Source organism: Lampetra planeri, chromosome 33, assembly GCF_965212315.1.
Source record: "Lampetra planeri chromosome 33, kcLamPlan1.2.h2, whole genome shotgun sequence".
Lineage (NCBI taxonomy): Eukaryota > Metazoa > Chordata > Hyperoartia > Petromyzontiformes > Petromyzontidae > Lampetra > Lampetra planeri.
The window spans coordinates 5158270-5170987 of NC_136139.1; the positions used below are offsets into that span (position 1 = coordinate 5158270).

The window sequence follows — 12718 nt, forward strand, 5'->3', positions numbered from 1 at the left end:
AGTATATATTTCTGTAGATGTCTACCATCATCTATCACAAGCGTAAAGAAAAAAGTGTGATTCAGGAATCCTGCCGTGACCCCAAAACTGTGACGATTCGTCAAATCGCAGAAGCCTTGAATTGCGACGCCCCCCCCCCTTGCCATTTGCCCGTTCCGCGTTTCCGGCCTGCAGGTGAGTTCCAGCTGCGTCTGCGGCAGCTGGAGAAGTCGCTGCTGCAGGCGCTGAACGAGGTAAAGGGGCGCATCCTCGATGACGACACCATCATCACGACGCTGGAGAACCTGAAGCGCGAGGCGGCCGAGGTGACGCGCAAGGTGGAGGAGACTGACGTGGTGATGGCCGAGGTGGAGGCCGTGTCGCAGCTGTACCTGCCCCTGTCCAAGGCCTGCAGCTCCATCTACTTCACCATGGAGTCCCTCAATCAGGTGAGGGGGTGGAAAAGGCGGTGGTGCCGGTTCTAAAGGGGACAGCCATTGGGGGTGGATGGGTGGTGGTAGGTGATAGCTGGGAGCAGGATTAATAATAATAAAAGCGAAAAAAATAATTGAATCACGACCCTGAATTGTGACAATTCTTTGAATTACGAGGGTTGCGAAACAGCTTCTGCACAAGTCACGGGATCCGTAAAAAAATATATTTGTGGAAATTGGCAATGTAGACATAGATGTTCTACAGCACTTCTTCTTTGATGTCATTTATATAAACAAGATTATTCTCTTGGAGTAGATGCGATTATCCATCAGTGACCTCTAGGTTCCACGAAAACGCAACTGTGAGAATCCCTGATTTTGAGTGAATCTTACATTTAACGCCTTCATAATGAACTCTTCTTTACATCTGTGTTTGTGTGTTGTGTGTGTGTGTCTGAAAATGTGCGTGGTGCGGTACACAGATCCACTTCCTGTACCAGTACTCGCTGCAGCTGTTCCTGGACATCTACCATGCGGTTCTGTATGAGAACCCGCGGCTGCAGGGGGTGCGCGACCACACAGCTCGGCTCGACACCATCACCAAAGACCTCTTCCAAGTGCGGTTCGCAGCGCAGCGCTTTGGAACACGCGCGAGTGCTTGTACACCAACGCGACACACATTGGCACTGCCACTAGCACCTCCGATTTAGTACGGTGTGAAATAACTTCAACATCATACATACACCAGGATGGTACCTGCCTGCACATGAAGTAGCTCGCGTAACACAAGGTATGGGCCGTGGACTCACCGCGCTTAACGATATTTGCGCACGCGCGTGTGCAGGTTGTGTACAGCCGCGTGTCTCGTGGGATGCTGCACCAGGACCACGTCTCCCTGGCCGTGCTGCTAGCCCGCATCAAGCTCAAGGGCACCACCAGGTGTGTCACGGTGCAGCGATGCCCGGGAAGTCAAATTGGGTCACGGTCTGACCATCGTCAAAGGTTGCCTCGTTCCCTTGAGAATATCTCAGTGCCTCCCTCGAATATGCCGTCCGTGGGAAGCACACACGTGTTATCCATGGCTTTGGAAGCGGGGTTTGTGGATCGCGCAAGTATCAATCGCGTGTGCATGTGTGATGCCCAACCTGCTGGGATGAAGGATTTATCTGTCGAGGGAAGTAATGTGGAGCGAGGAGTTTCTGGGCTATCTGAGGATTTGTGGGCACGTGCTCCTATGTGTGTGCTCGTGTGGCGTGCTTGCTGTGTATGGACGTGTGGGTCCCTCTCTATGCACGTGCACTTACCTTTGCTTGTGTAAATACCTGCGTGTGTGTGTTCGTACGTCAGTGAGCCGTCGTACGACGAGGAATTTCAGCACTTCCTGCGCGGGAAGGAGGTTGTGCTGAACGCTGCGAACCTCCCCAAGGTGAAGGGTCTCTCGGCCGAGCAGACGGAGGGTATGATGCGCCTGAGCCGCGTGCCAGCCTTCAACAACCTGCCGCTGCATGTCAAGGCCGACGAGGTGAGCCACGTCTCGACAAAATGTCAGCGGGTTGCATCCGGGTTCCATCACGGTCTGGCTGCCAAAGTCGTTTTAATAAGTGAGCAGCAAAATTTTACATAGAATGAAAAGTGAAAAGGTTGTGGGGGGGGGGGGGCTTAGCGAAGGTACAAGAAGTAGAACTACAGTTTGGTAAGGGGTGATGCAAGGGGCTGGTTGGAAAGTTGATTATGCATGGGGCTGGTGTCTAGTTAACGAGTTGAGATTAAGGGAAGGGCTCGTGTTTGGTTGGTTACTTGGGGATAAAGCTATTGTCTGGTTGCTTGGTTTGTGAGGGTTATAGGTAGACTTAGTGTCTAGTTCACGAGTGTGGTCATGGTTCGTGATAGGGGGCAGGGTCTGGTTGACTAGTTTGTTAGGGCTAGGGTCGGCAGAGTTAGACCACTGTTGGCGATGTCTCGTCGACAAGGCCAGCACAAATCACTGTCGTGTGAGGTTTAACGCTATTTCTCGTTCGCTCTCCCACCCCGAACCCGTCGTCCCCTGTGTCGCTTCAGCAATTCTACATCTGGCTGGAGATGGGCTCACCCGAGCATATGGTCCCCACCGTGTGGGACGTGGAAACGCCGCTCAGTGAGTGTGTGCAGTCACTCATGGCGGCACGCTGTGTGGGTGCCCCGGGCGTGTGATTTGTTTTTTTTTGCCCCCTTTTATGAATCGATGAATTGGCACAATGCGTGGTCATGATGCAATTCAAAAATGGGTCAGTTTTAGTCTTTTTTACATTGTGAAATATAGTTCCTCTAGTGGCTGCATGGGTTTAAATTACCAATTATGCGGAACTTAAATAAATACAACAATTTTACATGTACAATATACCGTCAGTCCAAGAATCAAGTTTAATCAGTGAATTCATGCATCGTTACATGCCTAATACATATATTTATTCATCATAACCATGAGAGAGTCCATTGAGACCATTTCATTGTAGCAAGCTGGGATGTGAGCGCTTGAACGCAACATCGACCTTTTCCAGGAGTTGGCAGTCCAAAAAGTGAGCTTTTAGTTCTGTCCCCTCGTGTGTGGGGGTATTCTCTAGATCCTCTGGTTTCCCCTCGCACACAAAACACTCAGTAATGTAATCGGCCAAACATCCCAGCACAGCATGCTCCAGAGAACGAGCCTTGAGACTTTCTTGGGTGAGTAAATACAATTGTTTGAATTTATAAGGGTTTGCAAACCTTCAATGCATTCAAATTCAAATGTCAAACTCCTAGGCCAGTTGTATAAACACCGCTCGCTTTGAGTCAGCTGGTTGGTCATTTCATTGCGTTGTCAGTGCCCAGAGGCTAATTCCATGAAGCACATTTCATCTCAACATGTATTTCTATGAATGGCGAACTGAAGTAAAATTCTACTTGCACTGTTCATGCAACCGGCTCCAGGGCGCTGTCTCTGCTGTGGGTCGTTGATTTTGTGCGCCATTGCCTCTACCATGGTTGTGTTTGGCGGTGCTCGGAGACCCGTCGTAACGACTGCTTGTGCTGTCGTGCAGCCCCCTGCGGCCAGGCCATGTACCAGCTGCTGGCGATCCAGGCCTTCAGGCCCGACCGCCTGCTTGCCATGACGCACTTGTTTGTGGGCAAGGTGTTCGGCGAAGCTTTCGCATCCGAGCAGCAGATGGACCTGGGTGCCATCGTGGACGCGGAGGTGAGGACGGGCTTTTGTGTGTCGTGGGCAGCGCAATTGCAGTGGATAGCGCACTGCGCCACGAACCCGGCAACCCGAGGTTCGATTCGCGCTCATGGGCAACGCTCGTGGCAAGTATTTGAACCGGTGCTGGGCCCCTCCTCTCGGCTTCAGTGTGTTAACATCAGCATTGGGGAAGCAGAGGATCTGGCCACCCACTTCCTAGTGTGCTGTACCAGCCTAAATAGGTGCTCGCTCACAGGACTTGCCCCAACAGTCTGTAAAAGGCAGACAACGAAGATCTTTGTCTTTTGTTTGTGCTCACCTGGTATGGAATGTGGAAAGATAATACTGGGTCAGAGCGCTGAGCCGGCAATGCTGAGACTTCTGGGTTTAAACGTTCTCGTTTTCAGCCGCACGCGACTAAAACAGATTCTATCGGTTTCGTCTCGGCGCACTATTACAGCGAATGCACTCTGCGGTTGGCACGCACGAACTCACGTTAATTGCGTGGAGCTGTTGTCATCATCATCGTCTTTGTTGTGGACAGGTGAAGCCCGGCACGCCGGTGCTCATGTGCTCCGTGCCCGGTTACGATGCCAGCGGGCAGGTGGAGGATCTCGCAACGGAGCAGAGCAAACCACTCACCTCTATCGCCATTGGTAAGGTCACACGGCCCATCCTTCCTCTCTCATCTTGTTTCTCCTTAATCTCTTCCTCATTTTCGCCCGTGCCACCTTGTCACTTTCCTTCACGTCTTCTCACAGTGCGTGTGTGTTATTCCTATGTGAATGATCATCACACGTGTTCATGAGTGAGAATTATTCTCCCTGGCAGTTGCTGCAGAAAATCCAAAAACTTTTTTTATGACACTCTCCTGGTTTCTTTGGACAGCTATCTGTGCTGCAGTATGCAGAACCTCACAATGGGGGAGGGGGGTGATACTTTATTCTTTGCACCCAGCTGCGTGCACAGAATTTATAGTGCTCCTAAAGAATCAAGAGTGTATGGTGTGCATCTCCACACAGTCAATAACTCCTTGTCCAGCTACCTTTTGTGCCTATGTTTTTTGGGGTTGAGCCGTCGGCGATTAAAAATTAACGGTGGATTCCGCTCCACCTTCTCTTTCTTCACCTCTGCTCGACCCACTCAGGCTCCGCCGAAGGCTTCAACCAGGCAGAGAAGGCCATTAACTCCGCCGTCAAGTCTGGCAGGTGGGGAGGAGTTCTGTTAACGGTCGTTAAGCGATAGCTGGTATTTATAGCACCTTGCAAAAGGCTTGAGTGTTTTGTTCAGTGCTTAATTGTTGTTGTCTGCAATTGCTGCTCGCTGGAATGAATACTGAACGCGAGTAAGGATCGATTATGTTGGGTGAGAGAAATTTCCTGAGACTCTACGAGCCAAACTTAAGGCTCCTCGAATGAGATGGGGCATCTGTGTCGAATGTGTCTGTGATTGATAGTTTCAGACAGCAGAAACGTATTCCTGACGACAGGAATGCCATCCATGGACTCATGATAATTTGTCAACTGACACTGAACAAAGGTCAAAAGCCTAACCATTGCAGCAGTGCAGCAATGAGTTGCGTGTACAAATTATTTTAACGGATTGCTTAAGGTGGTGCCCGTATGCCAGTCCTGTGGCTTACATTATGACCTCTTGACCCGCATCATGACCTCACGACCTCCATCATGACCCTCGATCTCGGTGCCGCGTGCTCAGGTGGGTAATGCTCAAGAACGTTCACCTGGCGCCCGGCTGGCTCATGCAGCTGGAGAAGAAGCTGCACTCGCTGCAGCCCCACACCAACTTCCGCCTTTTCCTCACCATGGAGATCAACCCCAAGGTACGGCTCCTAACCCCTATGGGGGCAGATGCAGTGCTTTGGACAGTTGCTTGGGGTGTCTCAGGCTTTGAGTCATTGGTAATGAATGATGTTAAAAGAGCAGGGATGATTTGAGATGTTGAACACCTTCCCTCCTTTCTTTCCTTGTATTTCTCATCTGCCTTGTTTTTATTATTTCAATTCTTGTTTCCCATTCCTACTTGTCATTCCCATCTCTCATCTACTCTGGTCTTTATATCTCACTTGCATCACCCACACTTTCTCAACTACCGTATCGACTATCCGTAAAACATTTTTCTCATGTCTCTTACCTCTTCTTTATCTCTCTGATCGATCATTCCGTTCGATTCCCACCACCCCCATATCCCCCACCTCCCAATGTCTCTGGCAGGTTCCGGTGAACCTGCTGAGGGCTGGCCGCAGCTTCGTGTTTGAGCCTCCGCCCGGCGTCAAGGCCAACATGCAGCGCACACTGAGCAGCGTGTCGGCCGCTCGCATGTGCAAGGTGAGGGTCATGGTGGGGGTGGTCGCCACCTTCACTGCTGTCACCCACGATTCCGAACCCCCACCCCCACGGCTCATGGCGACACGAGAACAGGGTTCACGATGTTTCATTACTGTTACGCAGACAAGACTGCATGTTAATTGTATTTAAGCATTGAATCTGCTGTGTTAAGCTGAAAATATGCTCAGCGCTGTTGGTGTCACGGCGATTACGTAATTAAACCCTTGACTCGTTACAAAAAAAATCGAGAGCCAATTTGCACCAATGACTGAGTTGCTTAATTTAGAAATGGGTGAGAAACCGTTGGGGTGAAATTTCCACGAATAATTTTTTTTTATAAACTAATGAAATGGCCTGAAATAGAATTATTATCACGTGTCCCGAGTCTCTTAATGAGCAATGCGCCAGTGTCTTTTCTTTTTGAAAATGTGCCAATGGCTTCCATAACCCATAACTGGGATAATGGCCGAAGTGCAATATTTATCAACCATTTATTTAAAAATGGGAAAAATCTGGATGTAGTATTCTAGCACAGAAATTCTAACTTTGTGTATCCCAAGAAAGCATTGGCACCTTCCTTGATGGCTCTGAACTAGTGGTGGAAGTTTGGCAAGAAGTCAGTCTATCTGTAGGACAACACTGATTACTATTAATGATAATGTTTTGTATTTGGGTAACCCTTGCATCAGATGATATTTTTTTTGGACAGCCACGCAAGCAAATCTTTTTAGAGACCAGACGTCCTTGAACCTTTTTAACCATAGACCCCCATTTCTTTGGCTAATAAAACGTACGACCCAGAGAAGTGTGATGGTATCAGTTGACCTAAATTTGATTTTGCCGATTGAACAGACTCGATTTAAAGCTTTCGTGACTGCAGGGATTCATCTTCTTGGTTCTTTCGGTAAAGTCACGTAGAAGGGAAATAATAAAATAATAAAAATGAAACATAATAAAATTCTTATTTTATTATGTTTTTTTTTAATTTCCCTTCTACGTGACTTTACCGAAAGAACCAAGAAAATAAACAGACTCCTTCATTTAAATTTTTTTTATTATAAACGCTTTGGCCGAGCGCATCCTCACTGCTGTCACGATGTTCCGGCCTGCCCTGTGCTCAGGAAAATGTCATGCCCGCTTCCTGCCGCACCACAGGCCCCGGGCGAGCGGGCGCGACTCTACTTCCTGGTGGCGTGGTTCCACGCTGTGGTGCAGGAGCGCCTGCGCTACGCGCCGCTCGGCTGGGCCAAGAAGTACGAGTTCAGTGACTCCGACTTGCGCTCGGCGTTCGACACGGTCGACACGTGGCTCGACGATACCGCCAAGGTGCTGTCCCCCCCCTCTCCTCCCTCTTCTTCGTCATCCTCTCTTCGTCCATCGCTGTGCGCCCCTCGTCCATGCACCCCCCCCCCCCTCCCCGGCTCCTCATCCACCCCAGCTCCCCCTGGTCCACTCCTACGTTCCACTCGTTAATTCCACGCTTCTTTTGCACAAAGGCAGAGTCGTTGACGGCAAAAACAAGTGAACAGCTTGTTGTCTCGTCGAAAGTGTGATCGTGCTTTATGTTCACTGCAACTATGTCTACACAATCATTGTTTTGAATCTCGTAAAATGGTTATTTATCCAGTTGTTTTTTCCGCAACTTGCTTAATATACACGTGCTTGCCTTGCCCTTCAGTGTAAAACCGTGCATCTGAAGCATCGATCGCTGCTGCCGCTGCTCTCCCACCGCAGGGCCGGCAGAACATCTCGCCGGACAAGGTGCCGTGGACGGCGCTCAGGACCCTCATGTCGCAGTCGATCTACGGCGGCCGCATCGACAACGAGTTCGACCAGCGGCTGCTCAACACCTTCATCAATCGCCTCTTCACGACGGCGAGCTTCGACGGTGACTTCCGGCTCGTCCGGATGGTGGACGGGAAATCCGACATCCTCATGCCGGACGGCATACGGTACGAGAAAATCCAGTGCAGTGCAAGAGATGATAGGGTCCCGCGGCCAATGCTGTTTTTGCAGTATCCGCTTGGGAGTTTGGTACTGGTGTATATTTGTGTGTATTTGCTCACCGCTGTGCGTATGTTTTTGGTGCGTGCGTGTTGGTGAGACAGACGGGAGGAGTTTGTGCAGTGGGTGGAGATGTTGCCCGACAACCAGACACCATCCTGGCTCGGTCTCCCCAACAATGCCGAAAAGCTTCTGCTCACCACGCAAGGTAGGGCAACTGAGTGACGTCGCGTGTGGATGTATCTGCACACGTGCACATACGTCCACACAACTCTGACATATGCACAGCGCACACGCAAATATATTTACATACTTCTGCATACAAACTCCCACGCATGTCTGTATATACTGCACACACAAACTGACAAATCCACATATGCACAACACACGCACTTGCATGCGCGCACACAACACAAACAACGGCACGTACCCCCTAATCCCCAATCGTCGCACGGCGCACACCACTTCGCCAAAATTCCTGCCAATACATTCGAAAGATCCCGAATGTTGCCCCCTATGTGGGTAGGGCAGTGAGCTCACAACCACCTTCCCTTGCCCCGTGGGCACCTGGCCCCTTGGGCTTGTTGTCTACGGAATACTTCACGCTTTTTATAATAAAAAAAGAAATAAAAAACATCTAAAGACCGTCGGCCTCCACTCTCAACCGCCAGGCACGGACATGCTGAGCAAGCTGCTCAAGATGCAGCTTCTGGAGGACGAGGAGGACCTGGCTCATCAAGCGCCCGAGAAGAAGCGGCGCCCCAGCTCCACGTCGGACGGCCGCCCCGCGTGGATGCGCACGCTGCACACGACGGCGCTCAACTGGCTGGGCCTCGTGCCGGACGCGGTGGGGCTCCTCAAGCGCACCGTCGAGAACATCAAGGTGAGTCTGCGGTCCGGGCCCAGTGTGGCCAGCGATGTCTGTGAGCGGTGGGACTTAGCGGGTGACCAGGTGGTTCAGGGTGGCTGATAATGTTTGTAATGGACTTTTGTTGAACCCAGTTTCCAGGTCACAAATCTTGAATTTCAGATACCTGTGGTTAAACTGGGTTGTCAAGGGTAACGAGGTGATGGTCATCTCGGGTTTCTCACCAATGAGTGGATATTAAAATCAGTATATTGCAATCTATGGAGATGACAACAGATTCACTTTGTATGAGTGATGTTGCAATTGAAGTGACCTTGTAAATAGTTATGTCATCACTTCCCAGTGGCCATTATTATTAATATAAATTTTATTGTTTACCCAAGAAAGCCACATTCTTTTTCAAGATTGTTTTTCAGGTTTTTGCAGTAAGGGAGCAGTGTTGCTTTGTGTAACCCAAATTAAGTAATTCGCAGATACATTTTTCATTGCTTGGGATGTTTTACCAATACCACTAACATTTTCAGCTGACATGGGGCAATGATAGTGCTTGCTGCTGGGAATTGCAAATGGAAATGTCATCTCATAACGTGCCAATCGTATGCATCATTAAAATATATTTGGCGTCGATGAAAACAATTCTATAACTTCGTGGTGTCTCGCCACTTGCACTCCGTGGCTTGGGGCTCGCGGCACCAGTGCACGGCCCTCATTCCCTCTTCCCTCCCACCCCCTTCCCCTACCCGACGCGCCCTGCCAGGATCCGCTCTTCCGCTTCTTCGAGCGCGAGGTGAACACGGGCATGAAGCTGCTGCAGGTGGTGCGCGGGGACCTTAAGGACGTAGTGCATGTGTGCGAGGCCAAGAAGAAGCAGACCAACTACCTGCGCACACTCATCAGCCAGCTCGTCAAGGGTGAGGGCCTCCCCCGAGTGTCGCCACATGCGTGCCCTTCTCTCGCTCCAAAGGGAAAGGGGCGCCGTCATCGAATGCCTTTGCGTGGCAAGGAAAGAGCGCCCCAGGCAATCGTGTTTTGGAATTTTCGCCTTGCTCACCAGATCAACCAGATCTCGGAAGCTACGAGCAGAGTTGAGATTGGTTAGTACTTGGGTGGGGAAGACTCCTCTGGAATACCAGGTGATGGAGGCTTGGGTTGCGAGGTGGCCAGTGAGATTGATTCTTGAATTTGTCATTGCGGAGCTTTGATATATGTTGCCCCTGTCACATGCGTGTTTTATCTACATAATTGTGTTTGTTCCCGTGTGAGTGTTTTCGGAGTGGTAGTGAAGTGGTTTATATACTCTGCTCCAATCCCAGCCAAGCTGGTTTCTCCTCTGAGCCATGCACAACATGGGTCACAAGTGGGATTTGAACCATTCCTGTGTCTCCCATCTCTTGACTTAACCTTAAATAAACATCCTGGTGCATTGGGTAAACATCACCACTGGGGGAGACAAAGGTGGCTGGGTGCGATGCTGGCTATCACCGCCCCCTCATGCGCCATGTCAGCTTTAATAGGTGCTCGCAAACACTCTACTAAATGCTATGCGGGGGAGGAAACTTTCATCTTTGTGTGTGTTCTTTGTCTTAGGCATAATTCCACGTAGCTGGGGGCTGTACACGATTCCCGCCGACATGACGGTGCTGCAGTGGGTGTCTGACTTCAGTGATCGCGTCAAGCAGCTGCAGAACATCTCAGAGCGTGCGGCAAGCGGCGGCGCCAAGGAGCTCAAGGTGGGGGCGACACCCCGCCCACCCCAACTTCCCCACCACTCGCGCCCACACATTCGCACACCCACCCGCATGGTGACCCATCCCACCCACCCACACCGTTCACTCTGCAAGAGAGACCTAGAACACTGCTTTACATCGTCATCATTAGCAATCTTCTTTTGTACGGCTGATGTATATGCAGAGCAAAAACTACAATTTCCCATTCATGTGGGTTCAAGCCAGAATGTGAAATTGTAGTCGTTGCTCTATCAATTAACCATGATCGACACCAAGCTATCGACGAAGGCTCCCCCACGATGGCTGACGATGGTCACGATGATGACGTTTTTTCCCGACAGAACCTGCACGTGTGGCTGGGCGGCTTGTTCGTGCCGGAGGCGTACATCACGGCCACGCAGCAGTATGTGGCGCAGGCCAACAGCTGGTCACTGGAAGAGCTGGCGCTGGAGGTGTCTGTGACGAGCCTCCAGCACGCCGCCCTCGACTCCTGCAGCTTTGGCGTCACAGGTTCGTCACGCTTCCCAGCCACCACACACATCCCCCTGCCCCTACACCCTCACGGTGCCCGCTCACATCGCGTGGCCGGGTGGCTGCAGTCGAAGAGCTGAGTTTCATAATCGCAAACGTCTGTGATTTGGGTTCTGAAGTTTGATGTCGTACTCTGCCTCCTATTCAGTTGGCTCTTAATGGTCGTATTGGACCACTGAGTCAGCACTAAGATGATGGAGGTCAAAATCAGGACACTTAAACATGATTAAACAATGTCTTTTTTTCGTTGATTGTCTCACCCAATCACCAATAACTGCAATGTATATTAATTGAAAAATGGTTATGCGCTTAGCTTTTAAACTAGCCCCACTCAGGATATTAACATATCTAAGTGCTTAGCTTACTCCTCTTCGCTCCCTGTGGAGCATAAGGCCACCACAAGCGCACGTCATGCCGGACGGTCTTTATCAGCTTTCTCTGCTTCACCCCAAGACAGACCACCATGGTCTTTAGATGTCTAAGTGCACCAGGCTCTAAATTTGCAAACTTCTAAGGTTATCCCTAACTTGCTCAATTGGGATTATAATTGGCAAACATCACCCCCTACTGGCAAAATAATTGACGATGGTCACAATGATGACGTTTTTTTAGAAACGTGTTTCGAATATTTGGCTGCTATAAATTTCCGATAGATGATAAGCCACTTTGTCGAGCAGTCATTTGTTGCCAGATCGCTTCTGAAAAAGAGCTGGAAAGCTCCATGGGCCTGCCCGGTAAAATTTTAAAATAAATTCAGTTTAATTACCCGTTTGCAGGTCAGGTGCTAAGTCACCTTATGCTTAAAGGGAGCAGTTGCCACTGGTGATGACCCTTGAAAATGTGTTGAAATAGGATGTCATGTAAAGCGCTCAGACATCCCGACCCAAAGGACAGGGGGTGCTCTATCAGGAACAAATCATCTTCATTATCCATTATTACCAGTGGATGATGGACACGCGGTGAACTGCTCTTCCAATAGAAAAATGAGTGCCGCACTGTTGCTGCTGCGTTAAAGTCATAGCATTGCCTCCATAAATTGTTTGATGGTGTCCTCTTCTTGGGCCATTCACGAGCGTGGCTTTCTGCTGGCTTGTGGAGTTCAATTCGTGATGTTGATTTGCCTCATGATATGGTTAACTCGTGATAAGTTATCTGGTCATCTAATAAAACCTATCCTTGTGCTTGCCATAATCCATTTTTACGTGCACAACTGAATGCGTGCGTCTGATTTATACATATTAAATATTCATGTAAATTATGTGAATTCTTCAAATTCACAGCGGTCTGCATTTATCAAGCAGGAACATTATCGACTCCCGAATCAAATTGCACCCCTGAATCACGATTCCCTGAATTATTTACGCTAGGAATCATTATGGCTCTACCGATAGCAACATGTTTGGTGATGTGTTTTTATTACCGCTGTGCGAATACAATTGAGTGTAGCTATAAATAATGCAATTAGATGCTTGGAAGGCGATGGCATGTAGCCATGTTACATTGACCATGTTACATAGCTCTGCCTCGACCCTTCCACGGTCTCAATAGCATGCAGACTATTGAAGTATATAAAATTGGTTTGTATTTAATTATAATGTATTTCTTGATTTTCATATTTCCTTATATTTGAACTG

At 49.5% G+C, this 12718-nt stretch overlaps 1 protein-coding gene across 2 annotated transcripts in view; it reads left to right on the forward strand.

The window, feature by feature from the left end:
• LOC144729645 (cytoplasmic dynein 1 heavy chain 1-like) overlaps positions 1-12718 on the forward strand; it is a 63280-nt gene that overhangs the window by 47219 nt on the left and 3343 nt on the right. For both annotated transcript variants that reach the window (XM_078610053.1, XM_078610054.1), the window contains exons 62-78: positions 175-428; positions 896-1030; positions 1258-1352; positions 1761-1935; positions 2472-2547; positions 3470-3624; positions 4154-4265; positions 4757-4817; positions 5326-5449; positions 5841-5954; positions 7110-7280; positions 7689-7906; positions 8063-8166; positions 8630-8841; positions 9584-9737; positions 10414-10556; positions 10895-11063. In XM_078610053.1, the coding sequence (XP_078466179.1) occupies positions 175-428; positions 896-1030; positions 1258-1352; positions 1761-1935; positions 2472-2547; positions 3470-3624; positions 4154-4265; positions 4757-4817; positions 5326-5449; positions 5841-5954; positions 7110-7280; positions 7689-7906; positions 8063-8166; positions 8630-8841; positions 9584-9737; positions 10414-10556; positions 10895-11063 (2472 nt within the window). The remainder of the gene's footprint in view (positions 1-174; positions 429-895; positions 1031-1257; positions 1353-1760; positions 1936-2471; positions 2548-3469; positions 3625-4153; positions 4266-4756; positions 4818-5325; positions 5450-5840; positions 5955-7109; positions 7281-7688; positions 7907-8062; positions 8167-8629; positions 8842-9583; positions 9738-10413; positions 10557-10894; positions 11064-12718) is intronic.